Below are 25,300 nucleotides of genomic sequence, written 5' to 3'. Positions count from 1 at the left end.
GGATGTTTGTGTTAGAAGCTTAACTCATCTAACCAAGTGAATCTCAGTTACATGCTATGTGGACTAGGCAGCTGCTACGCTTTGAGGGGGAGGGGAGTGTGTGTGCCTGGAATCTGTGGGACGGGAGCCCAAACTGAAGCTCTGGGAGTTCCAGGAAGCTGTTCTTTCACTCCGCTTCCTGGGTTGAATGGATCTAAGGTGGCTGCAAGGGAGGATCACAGCTCCGTACAACTTCACAGAGTGGAGGAGGAGGAGAACTGTGCAGTGCGGTGAAAAAGGCCGTCCTGGATTCTATCAGCAAGCACACATTGTGGTGCGGAAGCTAACTGGCAGTAAGATCAGCTGGGTGTATCTCAATTGCACCTGCAGGCAGATGCTTATTCTCCAGGTCTCTCAACTACCCACGAAGGAGAAATGGGCACGCTCTACTTTACTAGCAATTATATGAAAAATTGGTGCTGGTGCTCCTTCCAGTCACCCACAATGAGCTGAAACCAAAGGGTGCTACAGAATGCAACAGTCTCTAAAGACAGAAACTACGATTTGTGGCTCACGCGAAGGACTTCTAGGAGAAGCTGTTGTGGATGCTGTTTATTTCTGTTTCAATGGGCTCTGCCTGCAAAACAAAGGCTGTGAACATTTGCTAAGTGAACCCGGATGGTGCATGGCACGCTTCAGAGAAACATCAGCAGCCATGCTGTCTCAGCAGGATCGGGATGGAGTTCCTGATTCATGCGCGTGCAACATTACTGCTGAATTACAGATCCGCAGCTCTGTAGGCACAGGCCTCCCAAACTGCTTTTACTTCTGCATAATTCAAGATATAAAGACTGTTTACTGCCGCTAAACTGTGTAAGGAAGCACAGGACACAGAAATTGCTCCATGCCTTCATTATGTTAATTTAGAAATCACATATTTCCTTTTTTTGTGAGTGTTAAAAATTATTTTTTTCACTATTGACTGATTGATTGCTGGCCTTTGGAATTTTCCACCACACTGCCTGCCTGCTTGATCTATTTGTTTCTTCTCCCCATTTGAGAAACCTTAAACACAATGTGCAAATCTTCTATTTTATTTGAAAAACACTAGGTTAGTACAAGATAAAGGATGTAATTTCCTGCAAGGAAAAGACAGTTGAACAGAAGAGCAGGGAGGATAAAGAAATATTTTTCCAACAGGAAAATGTTTTCTCATCAGTGCCTGTTTAATGTTTGCTCCATCACTAGCGACTGTGCCACGCTCTGTAGAACTCGAAGACAGCACAGAGTCCATGGTTATGAAATTAGGGAGTTTGCTGCAATTAGGAGAAATGCAGTTCAGAGCCAAGATCTTATACACAAGCAATCTAACAGAGGACAAACTGTATGTGCTCATATACAAGCTTCACTGTAACAGTAATGTGCAATTTTGCTTCTGCAGCTTCAGTTACCCTTCTTGCTCCACTGCGGTCTGAAAACTTTAAATGGAAAATTCCAGAAATAAACACTTCATAAGCTTTAAACAGTACTGTATGTCCTGAGTACGATGATGAACTGTCCTGGTCATCCCAGTGCACCTCACTCAGGATGTCAACCAGCTCTTTGTCCATTGTAGCCTTTTTTTTAAAGACTTTTTTTTTTAATTTATGTAGATGAGACATAGAGTTACAGACAGAGAGAGGGAGAGACAGAGAGAAAGGTCTTCCATCGCTGGTTCACTCCCCAAATGCCTTCAACGGCCAGAGCTAGAATGACCCCAAGCCAGGAGCTTCTTCCTGGTCTCCCATGTAGGTACAGGGGACCAAGCACTTGGGCTATCTTCTGCTTTCAGATATCAACAGCAGAGAGCTGGATTGAAAGAGGAGCATCCAGGACACAAACTGGCACCCATGTGGGATGCCGGCCCCGTAGACAGAGGCTTAGCCTACTACACCTCAGCACCAACCCCTGCCCACTGCATCCACACTGCATTCACTACCTACTGTTGGTCACTTAGTAGTTATCTTGATTGATCCACTGTCAGAGTACTGCAGTGATTGTCTTCAAGAAATTCCTACATAGGAACCGAACTAGCAGGCATCTTCTTTAATCTCATCACATAGTCATTGTATAGTCTCCCATCATCAGAAGATGGGTGATTATAGCATAATCAAATACATATATTTAAAGATTTGAAAGGCAAGCAACAGAAACAGAGTATAAGACAGACAGAGGAGGCCGGTGCCGCAGCTCACTAGGCTAATCCTCCGCCTTGCGGCGCCAGCACACCGGATTCTAGTCCCAGTCGGGGCACCGGATTCTGTCCCGGTTGCCCCTCTTCCAGGCCAGCTCTCTGCTGTGGCCAGGGAGTGCAGTGGAGGATGGCCCAAGTCCTTGGGCCCTGCACCCCATGGGAGACCAGGAGAAGCACCTGGCTCCTGCCATTGGATCAGTGCGGTGCCCTGGCCGCGGCAGCCATTGGAGGGTGAACCAACGGCAAAAGGAAGACCTTTCTCTCTCTCTCTCTGTCCACTCTGCCTGTCAAAAAAAAAAAAAAAAAAAAAAAAAAAAAAAAAAAAAAGAAAAAAGAAAAAAAGAGAGAGAGAGAGGAGAGAGAACAAAAAGGAGAGAGGAGAGAGATTCTATCCACTGGTTCACTCCCCAAATGGCCACAAGAGTTGAGTCTGGGTCAGGCAGACTCCAGGAGTTAGGAACTCTATCATGGCTCCCACATGGGTGGCAGGGGCCCCAGTACCTCGGTCATTGCCCACTGCCTTCCCAGGTTCATTAGCAGGGAAGCTGCATTGGAAGCACAGTAGCCAGGATTACCTGGACCCAGACACTTTAAGCCCCTGTGCCACAGTGTCAGCCCCTAAATGAAATGTCATGATGGAGAAAGATAGACTACATTTGTATACTTTTTACTCTAGTACATAGCGACAGTTATTTTGTTATTACTATTAATCTCTTAACTATGCCTGATTTATAAATTAAACTGCATCCACCAAAGTTCTTGAAATGTATCCCATAGGTAAAGTGGGAACCACTGTATGCTACTATGTAACCTTGTTACACGAACCGCACACATGTGAAACAAGACAGCGAGCTAGCTGAGGGCAGCCATTCAATGCCTGGCAAATAAAGAAGATTCTTTAAGTAGAAGTTTAAGGAGCAGGCTCTGATTTCAGGCCACCTGGCTCAAAATTTGGCTTAATCACTCTCAGTAACTGTGCCTTTGGGTAAGGTGCTTAACTTGCTCAAGCCTCCCTTTCATCATTTATACAACTGGTGTCTATCTCAGAGAACTGCTCTGTGGATTCAGCAAACAGTACCAGGCACACAGTAGGTGTGCAATCAGTGTTAGCTAGAGAGTAGTTTATACTGTATTATATATTATATATTATATATTAAGGTTTATGTAAGTCAACACCTGTGAAAAAATTTTTTTAAAGATTTATTTATTTGAAAGTCAGAGTTACACAGAGAGAGGAGAGGCAGAGAGAGAGAGAAAGAGAGGTCTTCCAACCGAGGGTTCACTCCCCAGATGGCCGCAATGGCTGGAGCTGCACTGATCCAAAGCCAGGAGCCAGGAACTTCCTCCGGGTCTCCCACGTGGGTGCAGGGGCCCAAGGACTTGGGCCATCTTCTGCTGCTTTCCCAGGCCATAGCAGAGAGCTGGACAGGAAACAGAGCAGCCGAGTCTCGAACTGGCACCCATATGGGATGCTGGCACTTCAGGCCAGGGCGTTAACCCACTGCACCACAGCACCAGCCCCAGAAAATCTTTACACACTGTAAGGTGATATTCAAATTCCCAAGTTTGTTATCAGGTGCACCACTCAGTGGTTGTGCCAATATTCATCTACCAAGTTGCGTGTGCTTCCCAGCCTTCTCTGTTTCCAGCTGTGTTTGAGTTACTACTTAGGGGGATGGTCAAGGGTACTGTTAAGTATGATCTCCATTTCCTATGCTACAGGTAATGGCTGTAATGAAATATGACACACAGGCATGAAAAATTAAATACAGTCATATGTTGCTTAACAATAGAGATACACTCTGAGACAAATTGTTGGGTGAGCTTGTCACCATGCAAACTACAGAGAGTCTGCATTTCTGAAAAACTAAATGGTATAGTCTATTGTTCACCTAGGCTGTCTTATAATCTTACAGGACCACTGCTATACATACTGTCCATCCTTGGCCAAATCATCAATATTTGAACATGGCTGCACTGGAGAAGAGAGGGGAGGAGTGGAGGAGAGGAGAGTGTACAGGAGAGGAGGAGAGGGAAAGGAAATGAAGGGAGGAGAAGGGAGGGGAGCAGAGAGGAGGGGAGGGGAGAGGACATGATTATAGAGGAGATCCAAAGCAATATGTCACAAAAGCCTTTAACAATGGGGAGAGAGTGCTGCCCCTTGAGCAGTCGACAGCTGATATTGGTACATGTGAACATTCACAGACCAGAAGTGTTTCAGACTTTGGAGGTTCTCAGATACAGGAATATTTTCATCCTGAATCCAAAAACCTAAAAGGCTCCGAAACCTGACATTTTTTCAGTACCAACATGATGCTCATTACGTTTTGGATTTAAGAGTACCTCAGATTGTGTGTGCTGGGATGAGGGAGGCTCAACCAGCAATTCTAAGAGAAAGAGAGCAGTGTCACCTGGGAGGGGTAGAGAAGAACTCCGAGGCCACCTGGGTTGGGGCAGCGCCTCCATGGCTGTGCCAACCATGCAGGGAGGAAGAGCAAAGTCATTGCAAGCACAGAAAGGAGGAGGGCACTGAGACAGGGCTGCAGATAGCTGTGGTCAGCAGGCAGTTATCGCTTCCTTTCCCTTCCCTCTCTTCTCCTTGGGCAGAGAGCAGCTGCCTGTGTGGAGGTGACTTAGGAGCGGTGCAGGGCAAATGGAAAGAGAGAGCAGGTACCAGCAGGCGCGCAAGCTTTAAAGTCCCACCTTTGCTTTCCACCCTGGGCATCAGGCTGAATAGGATCCAGAGCGAGAGAGGAAAGGACACAAGTAAAAATCAGGAGCTTTGATGTCTTCTCTCCTTTTATTCCTCAGTAAGGACATCCGGCTTCCCGACTCATGATGCGGCAAAACTCAGCCCGTTAATAGGATTTACTTAAGGACCAGCGTTAACGAGGAGGGCATTTGGGCTGCAGACTTTCCCTTTTTAAATAACTTATATATTATGCTCATTTCCCATCTCTCTTACGATAGCACTTTTTTTTTCAGAAATGTTTTCAGAGAAGTAATTTGCAGGCACTTAATTACTAGTATTTAACCAATTCAACATTTCCCTTTCTTTAGAGTCCATTAGGTTTTCTATTAGAATATTATACATTCTAATCAAATGTGATTTTCTGCAGAGGTCCTCATTGTCAGTCTCCTCAAAGCCAAGTTTATCTGGACTATTAGACATTCTTTCTGCTTTGGCTGCACCCAATTAGATTAATTATTTATACCTGAGGCCCACTGCTTCAGAACTTGGGCACCTCGGTTAACATTTCTCTGGTGAATTATGAAGTCTTATTTTTTAAATAAAATCCTCATTTCATAGTCTGTTTGATTGAGGTTAAACACAATAGCCTGGTGATTCTTGTATTAAACAGGCAAATGTCATGAGACTCTCTCCTGGGTTTCCTGCCAGTGAGCACGTTTGAAGCAAAATGAACCTTTCATTAAGAATACCCCCCACAGGGGAGAAAGACAAGGGACCCCCAACGTGGAAACTGTCTGGCACTAGTCTGGGCTGAAGGTATTAATAAAATGGGCAAGGCAGAGACAGTAAAGACTCTACCTATCATCTATCAGGTATAGTTGGAGATGAGAAAAGGGCCAAGGGGGCTTCCCAGCTCCCCTTCACTATTTTGCAGACAGAGAGACTGACATCCGACAAACAGCCATTAGCTCACGGTGACCAGTTTTGTTCCAATAGCCGTTTCAGGTCTTTGTCAAAGACACCCCTGAAAGCAGGAAAATGCTGCCTGAATAAGTCAGGGCTCTTTGTTGCAATCAACAAACTCTGCTCTTTCTATGGTAGGCAGGAGAAGGCTTCCCTAAGGGATATTATGAATACCAAAACCTCCAGGAGGGCCAAAGAGCTGGGCAAGGCCTCCAAGAAACAACAATGTCCAAAGATAACACAGGAAAAGGCGCCCTCGGCAATGCACCACAGTTTAAAACCACAGCACAGCTCACACCCAGGGGACTTGGGAGAGGTGCCATTCTCCCTGCTGGACAAGGGGACCCAGTGGGCATCCCTACCACTGCCCTCTCTAGAGAGGGGTTCCACACAAATACACCTGCTGCCTCACCTCTTCATCCTGTCTTGTACAAGAATCCCTGATCATAAGAACCTAACCACAAAGAGGGCTGCAAAAGTCCGTTTTTAAACTTTATTTTACTTCCTGATTCTGACAATTTATTTATTTCAGAGACACAAACAGAGCTCCCTCTGCTGATCCCCCACCCCCGACCCCGCACACCTCATACCACAACCACTGGAGACTGCACCAGGCTGAAGCTAGAAATCTGGGACTCAAACTGGGCCTTCCATGTGGCTGAGAGGGATCCAAGTACCTGAGCCATCGCAGGCTACCTCCCAGGGTGAGCCCTAGCATAGATCTGGAGGTCAGAAGTAGGAACCAGGCACTCGGATACAAAACACAGGCAGCCCAAGCAGCATCTCAGTCACCGTACCAAATGTCCACCCTTGTATTTTTGATTTTTACCTTAAGAAGATGACTCTTAAAGTGAAGCCCACACCAACCATCAAACCATCAACCATCAAACCTGCCCCATGCCTGCCCCTGCTGCCCCATAATTTGGCTTCTCACATTTGTGGGATTCCAGGACACTTTGGTCCAACAGGAAACACATTCTCTTATCCTGCTTCCGGCAGTCAATCAACCCTAACACTGATTTAGTGCGGAGAAGAAGAGAATCTTTTCCGTGCACACATGACAGAGGGCGAAGGCCCTGGACCTCAGTGGAGTTTCAAATTTCAGCACTATTCTGACTCCTTGGTGAGATTACAAACAAGAAGAGTGCCCGGCATGCAATGGCTCAAGGCCAGACTATGTCCACTGCTTAGCTTTGGGGTCTTCATTCTCAAAGACAGTGGGTGATTTTGAGCTGGCTGTTTACCTTGATGTGAGTAGAATTAGTCTTAGACACTAAGCCTTTATGGCAAGTTTTACTGTCCAAGCCAAATATAACCTGTTCAGATTTATAAGCTTTATTAACAGCAATAACTGTTTTACAGCCAACATTAGTAAATCAGGGTTTATTGAGAACTCTACAATTTTAATCTGTGCAAAACCATCAAAATGTCAGATTTTCCTTGGACATAATTTCTAACTTTTATGAAAGATAGATTTTCCATTTAATTGGAGAACATAAAAAAGTGCAGTGTGAGATAATGAATTGTTTAGAAAAGAGCAGATTGGTTTTAGCTGAACAACAAGTGCCAAACACTAAAGTTGCTGTCTTCGGTCAGAACTGCCCCAAGGTTAAGGTGAAAAGTAACTAGTGTGGAGTGTGTTGTGATATATCCATCTGCTAGGCTGAGCTCGGAATATAGAAAAGCTTACGAGGCCAGCACTGTGGGCGGCAGGTAAAGCCGCCACCTGGAATATCAGCATCCCATATGGGCACCAGTTCGAGTCCCAGATGCTCCATTTCTGAATCCAGTGCCTTGCCAATGCACCTGGGAAAGCAGTGGAAGATGGCCCAAGTGCTTGGGCTCCTGCACCCACATGGGAGACCCAGATGAAGATCCTGGCTTGCAGAGATTTGGGGAGTGAACCAGTGGATGGAAGCACTCACATGCACTCTCTCTCACTTTCTCTCTGTAACTCTGCCTTTTCATATAAACAAATCTCAAAGAACAAAAACACACTCATAAATTTCAATAATTTTTCTTTGTATTATTGTAAAACCTACAAATACCTTCAGATAAACAAAATAAATCTTTTTCTAAAAAGAAATGTTTAACCTCAAGGTTGCAGGCATCTACATTGCAAGTATTTTAGAAAAGGTTTATGTCATCTATTATGTCATCCAAACAAACATCTGACTAAGTCCAATGAGACCCTTTAAGTTCACAGAATATTGTAAGAATGTGTTGTGTGGGTTTTTTTTTCAAAGATTTATTTATTTAATTGAAAGCCAGAGTTACAGAGGAGAGAGAGAGAAGGAGAGAGAGAGAGAAGGAGAGAGAGAGAGGGAGGGAGAGAGAGAGAGGGAGAGGGAGGGAGAGGGAGAATGAAACTTCCATATGCTGGTTTATTCCCCAAATGGCTATAGCGACCAGTGCCGGGCCAGGCTGAAACCAGGACCTTCATCTCCATCTCCCACATGGGTGTTGGGGCCCAACAACTTGGGCCATCCTCTGCTGTTTTACCAGCCACATTAGCAGGGAGCTGGATTGGAAGTGGAGCAGCCGGATATCAAACCGGCACACTTATGTCCCAATAATGTATTTTGGTAACAGTGACACCATTCATGAGAGAGATCGAGGTGGTAAGATAAAGAAACATGAAGAGAGAGGCCAGTGCTGTGGAGCAGCAGGTTAACGCCCTGGCCTGAAGTGCTGGCACCACATATGGGCGCTGGTTCTAGTCCCGGCTGCTCCTCTTCCCATCCAGCTCTCTGCTATGGTCTGGGAAAGCAGTGGAAGATGGTCCAAGCCCTTGGGCCCCTGCACCCATGTGGCAGACCCAGAAGAAGCTCCTGGCTCTTGGCTTTGGATAGGCACAGCTCCGGCTGTTGCGGCCAATTGGGGAGTGAACCAATGGATGGAAGACCCATCTCTCTGTCTCTACCTCTCTCTAACTCTTTCAAATGAATAAAATAAATCTTAAAAAAAAAAGAAAGAAAAGATAGAAATCTTTAAAAAAAATTAACAGTTGCCAGATCCTACCAATAGCCACCTAATTCCTCTATTTGATGGGCTACAAGAGAAGGAAGGTGGCTTCTGCTAATCCAATGAGTTCAAAAGACAAAAATAGGTGTCTGTGGCTTGGAGAGGCAGAAGTCCCTGCAGGCAGGCTCACGGCGGTCTCAGCAGCTTCCTCTTTCATAGGCTGAAATCATGTGAGAGCTTGCAGGATTTTTTGTTTTAGAGGACTCCCCAACCAGAGTGTGGTCTTATTCTTCAGGGTATCAAAGTTTCTTGAAGCTTTCACAGTAAGGAAGAGGAGGAGGAATAACAGTAGAAACCACAATGAATTCTCCTCTTTATTTCCTATTGGTAACTATGATCGATGTTTTCTGTAGTTTTTATTTTTTTCCTTCTTTTTTGTTTTATTTTCTTAAATTTTATTTATTTATTTGACACCTGGAGTTAGACAGTAAGAGGCAGAGACAGAGAGAAAGGTCTCCCATCTGATGGTTCCCTCCCACAACAGCCGGAGCTGTGCCGATCTGAAGCCAGGAGTCTGGAGCTTCTTCTGGGTCTCCCATGTGGGTGCAGGGGCCCAAGGACTTGGGCCATCCTCCACTGCTTTCCCAGGCCACACCAGAGAGCTGGATTGGAAGAGGAGCAGCCGGGACTCGAACCAGTGCCCTTTTGGGTTGCCAGCACTGCAGGCAGAGGATTAACCTACTGCACCACAGCACTGACCCCTCTTCTTCCTCTTCACAATCCTAAAAGGAAATGTTTTCTCCATTTTCAGATGCAGAAAGTGATGTTCGGGGTTGCTGGTAAATCCCTCGAGTTAAAGGAAGCAGTGGTGAGCGGCTGAGTTCTCACTCTTCCCCACTGCGCCACAGGGATCATCCTTGGTTCTGTGTCTCACCTTTCCATTCCCCAATAATGTATACTAAGAGAAACAACACTGTGATACAGAGGCCACAATGCACTCACCCAGACCAAACGTGGGGCCCTGGCTCACGCTGTTTTCCATCAGGCTTTTGGCCAGAGAAAAGTGGTAATGAGGGTAGAGATCTCTCCAGGCCCTGAAGTTCCCCCTTGTTCTTCTCTAGATGGCCTTTTAAAATATTTGTTTATTTGAAAGACAGTCACAGAGAGAGGTAGAGCTGGAGAGAGACAGGTCTTCCATTCTACTGGTTCACTCGCCAAATGATGGCAATGGCCAGAGCTGAGCTGATCTGAAGCCAGGAGCCAGAAGCTTCTTCTGAGTCTCTCATGCGGGTGCAGGGGCCCAAGGACTTGGGTCATCTTCTACTGGTCTCCCAGGCCATAGCAGAGAGCTGGATTGGAAGTGGAGCAGCCGGGACATGAACAGGCGCCCATATGGGATGCCAGCACTGCAGGCTGGGGCTTTAACCTGGTGTACCACAGTGCCGGCTCCCAGTGTAACTTTTTGAGCACCCAGTACTCGCCTATCTCCCAAGGTAGCCTCAAACCCAGGCTCGTTGCCATTGGATGGAAAGAGGGCCCTAGGCTTTTCATCCCTTTGGTTTCTAAAACCTCCATTCTCTTAGTGTTGGGGTCTTATTTTAACTAATAGATCACCTCTTTCAAACAAGGGACACAGAACCTGACAAACTTAAGATTAGAATACTAGCTGGAGTAGAATGCTATGTAAAAACCTGTTTTTTTCTAATTGTGAAATGTCAGGTGACACAGCAGGCAGATGTGTGGTATCACAGGCCTACGTGCTCCTAAGCGTTGAAAAGGCTTTGAGAAAAACTACATCTATGGTCTCATTAAAAATAAACAGGTAATAGTAGTAATAATTAGGGAAAGAAAAGATCTGAGTGTTAAAAATTAGGTTGGTTTGCACCATGTCTTGATGCTTCATGGTGATTTGAGAGTCTGGACAAATTGCTATAAGACAGCAATGAGGGGGCCAGCATCGTGGTGTGCAGTGGGCTAAGCTTCTGCCTGCAGTCCCAGCATCCCATATGGGTGCTGGTTTGTGTCCTGGCTGCTCCTCTTCTAATCCAGCTCTCTGTTTATGGCCTGGGATAGCAGTAGAAGATGGCCAAGTCCTTGGACCCCTGCACCCACATGGGAGACCCGGAAGAAGCTCCTGGCTTCGGATTGGCTCAGCTCCGGCCATTACGGCCATCTGAGGAGTGAACCAGTGGATAGAAGAACTTTCTCTCTGTCTCTCATTCTGTCTGGAACTCTACCTCTCAAATAAATAAATAAAATCCTTAATGACAACTATACTCATCATTTTAAGGAATCAGCTAGCTATGTTAATTCACTATCTTTAAATATACTTAAAAAAAAAAAAAAAGACAGAAATGAAAACATCTATAGGGGCAGAGATTGTGACATAGCCAGTTAAGGCACCACTTGATATATCCACATCCTGCATAGGAATAGCTGCGATCCAGCCACATTTCTGCCACAGCTTCTGATCCAGCTTCCTGCTAATGTGCCTGGATAACAGCTCAAGTACTTGAGTCCCTGCCACCAACATGGGAAACCCAGATGGAATTCATGGCTTTCGCCAGTGGCTTGGCTCAGCCTCTGATGCTGTGGGATTTTGGGAAGTGGGTGAGCAAACCTAAAATTTTCTTTGTCTCTTTGTTGCTCTGCCTTTCAAATGAATAAAAACAATGAATAAACAAACACTGATGAAGATATCCTAACTACAAAAAATAAAACACCTATAGATTCCCAACATCTCATAGAAGTCTGCTAATTGAATGAAGCAATACAGAGAGAAATCTCTTCACACAGTGCCTGGCAGGTGTCTTGGCTGCTATGAAAAATCTATATTGTGGCTGGCGCCACAGCTCAATAGGCTAATCCTCCGCCTGCAGCGCTGGCACACCGGGTTCTAGTCCTAGTCAGGGCACCGGATTCTGTCCCGGTTGCCCCTCTTCCAGGCCAGCTCTCTGCTGTGGTCCAGGAGTGCAGTGGAGGATGGCCCAGGTTCTTGCTCCCTGCACCCGCATGGGAGACCAGGAAAAGCACCTGGCTCCTGGCCTCGGATCAGCGCGGTGCGCTGGCCGCGGCGGCCATTGGAGGGTGAACCAACGGCAAAGGAAGACCTTTCTCACTGTCTCTCTCTCTCACTGTCCACTCCGCCTGTCAAAAAAAAAAAATAATAATAAAAAAAAAAATCTGTATTGTGGAGAGAAGGCAAGACTTGGGCTGTCCCCATGGAGACCTTCAATGTGTCTTATAGAATGTTGCCCATTTCACTGAGGGACACAGTCAGCCGATGTACCATTGGCTCTGCCAGCCATATCCCCTCAGGTGACGACTCCCTGTGCCCTGATGGTGGTGGGCAGGAAAGGAAACAGAAGGAGGTGCAGAGAGAGCAGAGCTCTGGCTAAAAGTAAAAGACCCGCAAATATTGGTGCCCAGATAAAGGTGGTGTCCAACTGATGAAGAAGTAAAATTCCAAAATAACTCCAGTGTTTGGAGCTGGGATGCCTTCCCACATTACATGATGCTATAAATGCTTGTTGGGAGCTTCACAGTTGCTGAATTAACCCGCAAGGGAGCTGAAATCCTTTCCATATCCATCTAGGATGACAAAATTCAGAGAACAAAGCTTTCACCCCCTCCGAGCTCAGAGTTTGTTTCAAACCATCCTACAGCCCAGCTGTTCCCGGGAAGGGACCTCGATTTAATTTCAAGTGGCCTAGCATTGAAATCTATTCTAAGAAATGTGTGCATTATTAAAATAAGAAGTGATATGCTATCAAAGGTAGAATGGGAAGTGTGCTGGGCTGAATAATTACCCCCCTCCCCCCAAATTCATGTCCACTTAGAACCTGCGAATGCGATCTTCTTTGGAAATTAGGTCTTGGCGAATGTCCTACGACTGAGACTGTTAAGGTGAAGCCACACTGAATTAGGGTCATCCACAATCCCATGGCTGTATCCTTATAAAGAAAGGGAAAGTCAGACACACGGGGACACAGAGAGGGCCACACCATGTGCAGGGGAAGCGGAGGCCAGCAGCATGGGTCCACACCCCGGCTGCCTGCAGCCACCAGAAGCGAGTGGAGAAGCACAGCGGTAACTTAATAACATCGTGGGTTCTGACTCAGCCTCCGAAACTGCCAGAGGATAGGTTTCTAACGTTATCAGCCCCCAGTCTGTGCTGATTCATTAGCCGGCCTTGGGAAATTAGAGAGGGAGGGAGCATCAGTGGTTTGCAAATGTCTCAGGAAGGAGGCACCAGAAAGGACAATTTATCTTCTCTCTCTGATATGTCTCTGTTGCCTTCCCTGCTTAGTCACTGGACAACACATCCAAAGATTCCTTCATCGACACAGGATCCTGCCGCAACTGAACACTTGTTGTGTTCTACTCTGTGTGTGGCAACAGCAGAAAAACATCATCAGAGGCAAGTGGAGGAAGACGATGGACTGAGCAGCCAGGCAGAACTCGCTGCCTTCCAGAATAAGGTGCTGGGGCCAGGAAGGTGGAAGGGTTTGCAAAGAGCTGCTGCTGAGCTTCAGCCCGCGTGCCAGATGGGGCTGGACAGACAGGGACTCCGCGCACATGCTAGAGGCCAACCCGTTCTCCCGCACCCGCACATGCTAGAGGCCAACCCGTTCTCCCGCACCCGCAGCGCTTCCTCTCCAACCACAGCCCCGAATGTCTCAGAGTGCAAGTAATGCTAAACACCTGCCTCTTCTGGACGAGCCTTCAGTGTGAGTGTGCGTGTGTGTGTGCGTGTGTGTGTGTGTGGACGCTCACATATGCATGGACTTTGCTTTCACTTGAATGCACATCCTTTATCTTTATTCCTCTTTTATTTATGTCTTCAAAAAGCAAGTGGGAAATGTTTTCCTCACTAGTTTGGTACCCAGTAATGGGAGAAAAACAGAAACATAAAAATCTAACGTGTTACAGTTTTGTCTGGGGCTAGCCCTGGTAAAATTTTGAATATTTCGCAACACAGGGAACTAGTTTTCATTGCTGTTCTACAAATATTTGTTGGCCATCTGGATATACACATTTTAAAAAGTTAATTTAATTTTTACTTTGACAGATACATATATCAGATGTATTTATCATATATAACATGTTTTGAAATATGTATACATTATACTATGGCTAATTCAAGCTAACAAACAGGCATTATGTGAAATAATATTTATGTGGCCAATATTTATTTTCACATAATTATATTGTTGCGGTTGGGGGCACTTAAACTCTGCTTTAGCAATTTTCAAGCACACAATATGTTTTTATTAACTACAGCGGCCTTGATGGACAATAGGTTTACTGAACTCATTCCTTCTAACTGGAATTCATATCCTTTAACCAACATCTCCCCAAGGGCAACCATCATTCTTCTCCCTAATTCTATGACCTCAGATCCACACATAAGTGACACCACATGGTGTTTGTCTTTCTATTCCTGGCTCATTTAACATATTATCCTAGAGCTTCCTCCATGCTCTCACAAATGAAGGGGGTTCCTTCTCTTCCAAGGCCAACAGCACTCCGTTTTGTATATGCACCACCTTTGCTTCATCCATTCATCTGAGGTTGATTCCACATCTCGGCAATTATGAACAGCTGCACTGAACACGGGAGTACAGCTTCTCTTCAGAACCCTCATTTCATTGCTTTTGGATCTGTCCCTGAGTGGTGGGACTGCCAGATCACAAGTGGTTCTGTTTTTACTTGCGTAAGGAACCTCCATACAGTTTTCCACAACTGTACAAATTTACATTCCTGCCAATAGTGTGCAAGGATTCCCCTTTCCCCTCATCCTTGCCAACTTGCTATCATTTATCTTTTTGATAAGCAAGCACTCACCATGTCAGAGACAGTGCTGTAAGCTAGGCTTTAGTTTTTAAATTTGCCCAAGTGGTTAAACACTTGGAACTGGCTACCAGGGAAGCCAGCATGTGCAAAGGCCCTGAGAGAGGAGCACAGGTGGTGCACCTGATATGGCCCTGGCCATGGTGAGGGCCACAGTTTGGTCAACAGCATAGTAGCAGAAGATGCGCTAACAGCAAACAGAAAGCCAGATTATGCTGGGCTTTGTAAGACAACAAAAGAACTTACACTTCTCCCTGGGGTGCTTGAGGTATCTCCATAGGTTTTGACCAGAACCCAAGAATGGCTGCAAGACCTTTGGTGGATCATTGATGGGAGCTTAGGTTTCTCTGTTTGTAAAAGGGCCGGTTATGCCAGCTACATATCTATAGACTCTCACCCAGCTGTAGAAATCAACTGCAAGACATACAGAGCAGGCTAGGTCTCCATTTGTAGACTGCTACCTAAAATATGAGCTTCCTCCCCCCTCAGCCCCCTCCATGGCCCATGACCCAGCACAGGAATGGCAGGACACTGTCTCATGTTGGTGGGATGGCAGTGGTTATTTTTATGTACGTAATGTTTGCAAATCTGTATTCTGAGAGATGGGCAGGGACTACAGAGCCTGCTGACCCCTAGCCTGGATGCCCAGGAGTACACGGGGCATCCTAGATGAGACGGGCACTTTCATCTCTGCACCCAAAGCCCTGCTTGGGATATGTGGGCCCACTCTTGGCAAGGAACCAAAAACCAACAAAAGAAGATCAATATTTTTTCGCTCTACATTAAATAAAAATCTAAAAATAAGCATTTTCCTTTTTAATCATTTCCTATCACGCATGGCGTGTTCACTTTAATTTTCAACTCCGTTTACTTCATTTCTGTGAACCATTTGGGCTTTGCAGAGTGTCCACCCAGCACACGCTCTGCCTCCGTGTGCAAGTGCGTGTATTTTTCCATTCCTCTGTCTCCTTCTTTGTTCATCCAATTACAAAATCCTGTAACTATTTTAGTTGAAATGTGAGGCAAAGCCTTTTTTTAGGATCTCGACTTCTCAGTGAATAAATAATGGCTCCAAGGACACTTTCCTAGCTTTTCATAGAAGAACTGCAACTGGACTTTCTTCTGCTAAACTCAAGGCTGTTTTATAAACTAACCAATCTACGAAGCATTGTTTGCATTGCTTAGTTTCCCCCTAAAATAAGCACATTCCCAGTGTTTCACAACATCTTTCAATAGAAAGCCTTCATTGTGACCACAGTTTGTGAGTGTTTTTAAAGATGCATTCATTTTTCTGAAGGGCAGCATGACAGAGAGAGAGAAGGAGGGAGAGGGGTAGCTTCCACTCACTCCCCCACGTGGCTGCAATAGCCAGGGTTGGATCAGGCCAAAGTACTCCAGTTGGGTCTCCCTCGTAGGAGGCAGGGGCTGAACTACTTCCGGCATCACCCGCTGCTTCCCAGGCACACCAGCAGGAAGCTGGACCAGGAGTGGAGCAGCTGGGATTCAAGCCAGCACTCTGGGATGGGATGCTGACATCCAAGCGACAGCTTACCCGACTCTGCGCCAATACCCATCCCCATCACGTCACTGTTGACAACTATATTCAATAGCATGGTAGGAGTTCTAGAAAACATGGCAGGAGCCATCAACACATGGCACGGGGTGCTTCGAGGCCTCTCCCTGAAGGAAGGGTGACAGGCCAGAGACCCACGCCTTCCTCACATTTGACATCCCTCACACCAGCACAGGGCCTAGACCGTGACAAAACGCTCGTGCATGCTGGTCGCTTGGACACAGAAGGAGATACTATGGGTTTCCCTCCTTCTCCGTGCACATTTTCTTGCTACTTTGCCAGCTCAGGTTCAGAGATGAAGCAGAAGCCAAGGTGCATAGATCAGAGAGCTCCAAAGGGATACAGAGAGGATGGCGGCCATGTCATCTGAGGTCACCAGGGGCCAGAACACAGCCCACTTCCTCCCCAGTCTGCCAAGCAAGAGCTTTGTGTCCGCGTAAGCAGACGGGAGACGAGATCTTCTAGCTTATTCCCTTCCTGATAACTTCATCATCTTTAGCAACTGGATGCAGGCGACACAGTAACCAGCCACAGCCTCGTTCGCTTCACCCGCGGCCACACAGGACAGTCTGGTCCCTGGGGAGCCTTACCTCAGCTGCAGGGACGCCCTCTGGTGGGCGGCAGTGCAACACGATCATGCCTTCAATGGGAACCTCCCTTCCTTGAGGATCTTGCTCAAAGTTTTTCCGTAAATCTGCAAAAAAAGAAGAAAAAGGGAGGGGATATGTATTATTCTTTGCTCTAGGGCCAGAATTTGTCACAGTTGGTTCAATGTAATAGAATAGCTTAATGCCACCATGTGGATATAAACAAAAGGTCTCTGTTTGCCCCCATAGTTCCAGAATGAGAGGATCCGTTTCCCAAATATTCATAAACACATTTGAAATAAGCCTTAGCAAAAACTGTGCCTAATGTTGTATTCTGATGGGAAAGAGAAAAGAATTATCAGAGGATCAGGAAGAAAAAATAATTATTAAAACCCCCCATCATTTCCTGTGTCTTTGCCAGCATTATCTGCCTAGCATCTGAGGAAACACTTGGCCTAATAAATTGCCATCCACAGCTATTATGCAGCTGAGATGCCCATGATTTTCTTTTATTAACTAAAGAATGCATTATTAATCTATAACCTCTGTCATTCCCTTAGCCCTCTAGGGGACTCTAGAAGATGATAATAGAGTGAGATTACCTATTAGTCGTTTTATTTGTAACCAGGGAGAAGGGGCAACACTCAGCCACAACAAAATCTATAACCTATCCAACCAAACATATAATTAAAAAATACAACACCCCCTGGTCAAACAGCGAGGCTGGGTGTTTGGATATGCACTTGACAGAAGGCTTGAGGCACCTTGCAAACAAGCTGCACTACCATTCATGCAAGGGTGACACTTGGAGAGGTTAACTGCCTCACCAGCGGCCACACAGAGCATCCACACCAGTGAGGGCGAAGTCATCCAGTCTGAATGAGAACAGCCAAGCCTTCTCAGGGAAGGGGGTGCACAGGGACAGCTGGGCGAGGGGAAAGGCACTCCCTCTGCACTGCTTTCCACTGCCGCAGAGGTTTCATTCCAAAGAGCAGAGCACTGGGCGGGCATTCCTGCTTTGCAGGTGTCATGAAAACACTTAGAGAGTCTTGAGGCACGAGGGTAACTCTTGCTGTCACTCGAACGCACGGGACTGCAGAACCAAGCCGGCTTGTTCACAGGCTCCCTCAGTTTAAAAGACTCTCCCCCCCTCCCCTCCCAGACAACATATTTTTCTTCACATTGAGTATCTCAAATTATGGCCTGTGGATTTATTGATTTAATTTTCTTCAGTGCTTACAATAACATGAAATATGTTCCCTGTAACGAGCAGAGCTCTGGAATCCGTTCTATCTTTATAAATTGTATAAACGCATTCAACTCGCTTTTCGCAAGTCCCAGACACGCAGTGAATGACGACCAGAGCCATCCGTGTATTTGCTTTCTTCTGAATTCTGCTCCTAATGGTTTCCCTCCCGCAGGCGACAGAGCTGTGCCCTGGGAGATCTTAACAGGACTTGCATTCAGGCAGGTGGCAGGAAGGTCACAAAACCAGCTACGACATTGTGAGGGAAGGTACCATGAGCAAACCCCAGAATTTAAAAAAAAAAAAAATCACGTTTCCCCGCACACTTCGACTACACATTGTACTCAGTTGCACAACAAGGAATCGCTGAGTCAAAAAATCCCTCCTCCATAGGATTGGTTTCTCAAGAGAACTAAATCACAAGTGCTCGGTCATGGAGCGAGCGACTGTACCATGTGAGATACCGATTTGATGACGGAAAGAAGAGCTATGCTGGTGGTGCCCTGCTCGCTCTCTATCGCTCTCTCTCTCTCTCTCTCTCCTATTTTTCCCTTTTCTGTGAGACTGATTTGTTTCCCAAAGGAAGCTTTAGTGTTGCTAAATGAGTGTAGTTTTGACAACACCGAATAATCTGTATTGACTCAGATGAAGGACAAGGAGCCAAAAACTGGGGAATTCTATTGATCTTTTACTTCTCTGTCCTGTCCTCACTCAGGAGAAACAGGACAGGTAACAACCACTCAGCTCATGGCTATCTCTGTACTTTACCACAGTCAGCACTTCAGCAGGTGGGAAGACAACTACAGTGATGCCCTCCCTCCCTCCATCCCAACTCTCGGTCAAGAGATCACTAAACAGACTTCATAAATACGTGTTATCTTATAAATACTATATTGTGATTTTAAATATATATTTTAATTTACAAATAATTTACTTTCTACTTATATATTTTAATTTTCATAAGAATTTTTTCTTTCTAATAGGAATATATTATATATAAGTATATAAATGTATATTTATACATTTATATAAATATATATGTTCACATATATTTATATGTATAATATATAAATATACATAAATATTTATATAAATGCATATATAAATGTATATATAAATGTATATTTTATTTATATAAATGCATTTATATAAATAATATATACTTATATTTACTATAATTATATGTGTCCACACACACTAGTGTCTACACTATGCCTTAAGACTGGAGACTATCTACAAACAAGAAACCTGCAGGAATTTCTAACACATCTCACAGAGGCAGGGTCACATTGGGCCCCTACCGAATGACACATGATGTTCCTATTCACAGCAAGCCCAAGACCACTCCCCAAGGCAGAGATAAGCAGACAAAAGGAAAGAGGGCCTTGAGAGGCCTGGTCAGGGAACTACTGGTGTCTCACACACGGCGACCCAACAGTGCTAACAGGGCACCAACCAGGCACCATATATCACCCCATGAGAGAAACCCAAGTATCCCCGAGTCCTGGCCTGCACCTGACCCTGGTACCCGGACCCTGACCCAAGGTGGGCAAGGTCTTGAAGACAAATGGCAGGAAGCAAGTGGATCAATTAAAAGTTATAGAAACAAACTGTTAGACACAGAGGTAAGTGCCTGCAACCCCACTTAGGATCCGCGTTAGAGGTCACCGAAGTCAATGGTTTCGCAACAGGCAACCTAAGCTCTTAGACCTTCTCTTACTTCCAGGGCTCAAAAGCTTCAGATGGGAACCTATGCAACTGCTAGGAGTAGGGGAAACACCCACACACACCACAAGATGTGGAGACTAATGACAGAACCGAAACTGGACAAGAGGAGTCATTTCTAATTTTTAATTTAAGTTCTTTAAAGTCAAAAGGAAAGGGAAGAAGAATGAGCATTTGGCCTCGGAGTTAAGATACTGGTTGGGACACCTCCATCAGAGTGCCTGGCCCAAGTCCTGGTCTGCATCTGATTCCAGCTTCCTGCTAGTGTGCATCCTTGGAGGCTCAAGTACTCGGGTCTCCGCCACCCATCTAGGAGACCTGGATTGAGCTCCTGGCTCCTGACTTTGGCCTGGCTCAGCCTCAGGTATTGTGGATATCTGGGGGAGTCAAACAGTGGGTGAGAGCTGTCTCTCTCAAATAAATTATATTCTGTTTAAAAAACAGCTATCTTAAAAAGCAATAAAAAATAGCAACTGAGAATCCAGAGTAGGGAGTTCTGAACAGGATGGCGGCTGAGATGGAGAAACTAAATTCCACATAAGGTTGCAGTGTAGGTTAAGTTTCTTGCCTCTTGTATCAGAGCACCAGTTCAAATCCTAGCTGCTTTGCTTCCTACCCTGCTAATGTACCTGGGAAGGCAGCAGAAGGCAGCCCAGGTGCTCAACACCCTGCCACCCATGTGGGAGATCCATTGTGGCCATCTGGGGCCTAAACCAGCAGACAAAAGATCTCTGTCTCTCTCTGTGACTGTGCCTCGCAAAGAAATAAAACATTAGAAAAAGAAAAGAAAAGAAACTGGGGCTGGTGCTGTGGAGCAGCGGGTTAAAGCCCTGGCCTGAAGCGCCGGCATTCCATATGGGCGCCGGTTCTAGTCCCAGCTGCTCCACTTCCCATCCAGCTCTCTGCTGTGGCCTGGGAAAGCAGTGGAAGATGGTCCAGGTCCTTGGGCCCCTGCACCTGCATGGAGACCTGGAAAAAGCTCCTGGCTCCTGGCTTCAGATCGGCACAGCTCCGGCCATTGCGTCCATCTGGGGAGTGAACCAGCGGATGGAAGACCTCTGTCTCTACCTCTCTCTATAACTCTGTCTTTCAAATAAATAAAATAAATCTTAAAAAAAAAAAAAAGAAAGAAAGAAAGAAAGAAAAGAAACTAACTGCCATGATGAAGAACAAAACCTAACTGCTGAGTGAGAAATCTATGTGTGTATGTTTAACATGCAGGCTGTAAGCAGCATTTTAAATAATGCAGAAAATGGAACCACAAAAACAAAAGACAGGCATACCCATCAGGATCTGCTCAGCAAACCAGGAAGCACAGTAGCTGTTTTAACAGAAAATAGTAATACAGTATCTGTGGTGTCCACAAGGGATCAGTTCCAGGGCCCCCTCAGCTACCAAAGCCCACAGATGCTCAAGTCCCTAGCATAAAATAGGGCAGTAGTATTTCCAAATAACCTATTCACATCCTCCTGCATGGCTTAAACCTTTTCTAGATTACTTGTTATACCTAAGACAAGGTAAATGCTATGTAAATAGTTCTTAGGCTGTAATACTAAGGGAATAATGACAAGGAAAAGAAAGAACTCTGCGTATGTTCAGTAGGGATCCAATTAGTTATTGCAAATATTTCCAATCTGGAGTTGGCTGGCCTTGTAGGCGTGGAACCTGCAGCCACAGAGGGCAACTGCGAGGAGGAACTGTTGGACTCCAATGAGGAAGCAGCTCCTGCCCCAGGGAGTGGGATGGGAGGCCCAAGGCAGGAGGTCTGACGACGTGAGAAAGATGAAACTGAACGAGGCCCACATATCCCAGGAGAGGGCCCTGGGCGTTGGTGGTGGCAGCTGAGGAACTTGGAAGATGGCCCCAAGGAGTGGAGGCCCGGATCTCTGAGGGGGCAGCACCTACCAGCCAGGTGCCGTACCCTCCTAGGGAAATAAAGACGCTGGTTCAGGCAGTACCCCACCCCCACTGTCCCTAATAAGCTGGAAACCAGAAGCAACCGCCATTTTCAGGACGAAGAGACCCAGCTGGGGTGATGCTGACAGGGACACAAAATGAACAGCAAGTGTTTTCCCCACCTCTCTTCCTTGTGCCCAGAGTCCTCTGGTGCCCCCTACCGGTGGAACCTCATAAGGAGCTGACGGGCAACAAGGGACTCTCAGCTCCAGTCTGACCAATGACAGATGTGTGCTTAGGGACTGAGACCACTGTGTTGGTAGTCACCGGAAGCCAGTCTGAGTCCTGGAGTAGGGCTCTTCTATTCCACGTTCCTCGTGGGATCGCCAGTTCTGTGAGGAAGGGTCTACGGAACTCACACCCCTGAGCCCCTACTGCCTTCCACAGTATCTTAAATATCACAGGTCCTTAATAAATACGCGCTGAATGCACTAAAGCAAAGTGATAACGAGATGGTGACCTTGTCAGACGAAGGCTGAAATGAATGACACAGATAATGTGGAGACAGAGCAAAACAATATTATGTATGATGGGAATTTAATAGGAAACAATATGAAAAAAAAAACAAACAAAAATCAATTTAATAATAATTCTCTGAGCTGAAAAAAGACACGAGTTTGCAAAAGTGCTCACTGGATGCGTGGTGAAATATTTTTAAAAAGAAAACAAATCTTGAGAAATTGTGAAGCTTAACAAAACTAACAGAATTATAAAAATATCGTTTTTACAACCATCTTGGCAGAAAATAAAAAGAACTAAATAATACTAGAACAAAAATGGCCTAAATCCTTCCCCTATGTCTTTGTATACCACAGTACAATTAATCACGTTCTATTTTTTTTTTTAAAGGCTAAAGGCTTGAGTATTCATTTCCTATTTACAAACAAATTACCATTCATGAGCAAGCTCACACCACAGCCTCACACGGGGTAGGGCCAGAAGATCACAATCACGCACGTTCACTCCCAGAAAACATCATTTTTAAAATTAACTAATGGAAAGTGACTCAAAGTAATGAGTTAAGTATCTGGAAATTGTGGTTAAACAAACAAACAAACCTGGCAGTGGGCAATAAAACCACCTAAAATTTTGAAACCTAAATATTCTCTATACCTAAAAATTTTATTTTACAAATAAGTAAAAAAAGAAAATCTGGAAAGAGAAACACAAGCTCCGTCCTAACCATGGACATATTTAAGGATCACCTGTTTCAAAAACCCAGGAGGCAGGCAGGAGGGCGTGCTGGGGAGAGGCTGGGAGCTGATGCCTGAGAATCGAATGCTGGGACTACCATTTCCTGGCACCTTGCTTGCATAAGCAGCAGCATCCTCCTGTGATGATGATAATTCTTACTATGAACAGCCCACATGGATATGAAATGCTAAATACATGTACAGGTAAAGCCTTAAAATCACTGGGAGCCAAATAATAAAGGTCACATATACTACTAAATCCCATTATAAACTGTGATGATGAAATGGGGTGGTTTGGGGGTAGTGATGTGGTTTAGTGGGCTAAGCTGCTGTCTCAGATGACAACTTCCCATACTGAAATGCTAGTTCAAGTCCTCACTGCTCCACTTCCAATCCAGGTCCCTGCTAATGAAGAAACAGTATATAAAATAAGTGGGAGAGGGTATTCAGATGACTAATTGTCTGTCTTGTATACGTATTTTTACCAGGTAAATATTATTCACCCCAAGTGTAGTATATGCATTGTTATTGAATGCATCTGCTTCCATTTGAGAGTGGTTGCCTCGGCATTCAAAGCTTGTTGGCATAAGCAGCCCTTCTGCTGATCTGCCGTCAGGTGTTCAGCACACGTGTAACAGCCTCCTTCATTCACCCACACTATGGCATGGGCTGGACACTGTGCCCTGCAGTGGAGGTACTTCACTGAACATGAGGCAGACCTACCCCGTACCTCCCACAGATATCCAACAAGCAGATAAGAGGCTGAAGGATGGGTGATGAGACAGGTGATGATGGGATGGACGAGTAGGAAGTTGCATCTACATGTAGTACTGTGGCACCTACGTTAGTGACTGCAGGAAACCTTCTCAGAGAAAGTGAGATCTGAGCAGACACAGAGCCTTTCACAAGCCTGGTAATGACATTCTAGGAACTCCAGGTTCAAGTCTAACCCAGTCTACTGCTCTTTTAAAACATGTACTTGTCCTCTCATTTCTTCTTCAAGCCTCTGCAAAATGCTTGACCAGCTACCTCTCTTGCCATGAGTCATCATATCACGTAAGTACACTCTTTAAAAAGAAAAACAAAATTGAGAGGTAGGGAGACAGATGGTGGTGGGATACAGGAATGTTCCCATCTTTGGGTTCAGTCTGCAAATGCCCACAACAGTTGGGACTGGATCCTGCTGGAACACTCCAAGTCGCCTGCGCAGGTGGCAGGAACCCCATTAGTGGAGCCATAACCACTTCCTCCCATGTCTGCATGAGCAGGAACATGGTGTCAGGAGCCGAGACCAGGCATGGAACCCAGGTTCCCCAACACATGGGGCATGGACATGGGCATCATGACCAACACCACAACTGCTAGGCTAAATGCCCAACCTGTATGCTCTTTCAAAAATCCAACTTACTCTTCTATTAGTGGGAGGCACTTCAAGAATTCATGGAAAAATGGAATTAAATGTTGCATCTTCCAGTGTAAAACATTTTGAAGTCCATGCATATCGTGGGCCTTCAAAAAGTGTGCAGAAAATGTGTATTTGGAATAACTGCGTACGAATGTCAAAATTGTTTTGCACTCAAATTAAATTTTTTATTTTTTTATTTATTTTTTGACAGGCAGAGTGGACAGTGAGAGAGAGAGACAGAGAGAAAGGTCTTCCTTTGCCGTTGGTTCACCCTCCAATGGCCGCCGCGCTGCAGCCGGCGCACTGTGCTGATCCGATGGCAGGAGCCAGGTACTTATCCTGGTCTCCCATGGGGTGCAGGGCCCAAGCACGTGGGCCATCCTCCACTGCACTCCCGGGCCACAGCAGAGAGCTGGCCTGGAAGAGGTGCAAGCGGGACAGAATCCAGTGCCCCGACCGGGACTAGAACCCGGTGTGCTGGTGCCGCAAGGCGGAGTATTAGCCTATTGAGCCGTGGCGCCGGCCTCAAATTAACTTTTAATTCCATTTTCCACAAACTCTTTGAAGGCCCTCCTCTATAGTCAGAAGGTGACCCCTAAATCGATGTCTAACTTCTGATCTCATTCATCATCATGTACACAGGGTCCGTGGGAGAAACAAGAACTGTCGTATTATTCTCTATAAGGGAACTGAACCAAACTGCATTATATCTGCATAAAGATGGAACTTTTTTTTAAAGATGGAACATTTTAAGATGTGGTTCACAAATATAAAACTCTATCTTCTGAAAATAGCAACTGGCTTGGGATTATTGTAAGTGTTATAGGAAAAAAAACTTAAAATGAAATTGCTCCACATTTTAAAAAATTTGTCACTGGATGATTATGGATGTATGTTATTTTCTTCCTCTGTTTCTTCATGTTTCAAAGTT

At 45.5% G+C, this 25,300-nt stretch overlaps 1 protein-coding gene across 7 annotated transcripts in view; it reads right to left on the bottom strand.

The window, feature by feature from the left end:
* Window positions 1–25,300, bottom strand: part of UNC5D (unc-5 netrin receptor D) — a 585,082-nt gene that overhangs the window by 188,726 nt on the left and 371,056 nt on the right. For all 7 annotated transcript variants that reach the window (XM_051833981.2, XM_051833975.2, XM_051833985.2 and 4 more), the window contains exon 4: window positions 16,848–16,951. In XM_051833981.2, the coding sequence (XP_051689941.1) occupies window positions 16,848–16,951 (104 nt within the window). The remainder of the gene's footprint in view (window positions 1–16,847; window positions 16,952–25,300) is intronic.

This window comes from Oryctolagus cuniculus, chromosome 2, assembly GCF_964237555.1.
Source record: "Oryctolagus cuniculus chromosome 2, mOryCun1.1, whole genome shotgun sequence".
NCBI lineage: Eukaryota > Metazoa > Chordata > Mammalia > Lagomorpha > Leporidae > Oryctolagus > Oryctolagus cuniculus.
Note: the sequence above shows the minus strand (reverse complement) of the source record. Positions and strands in the feature narration are given on the sequence as shown.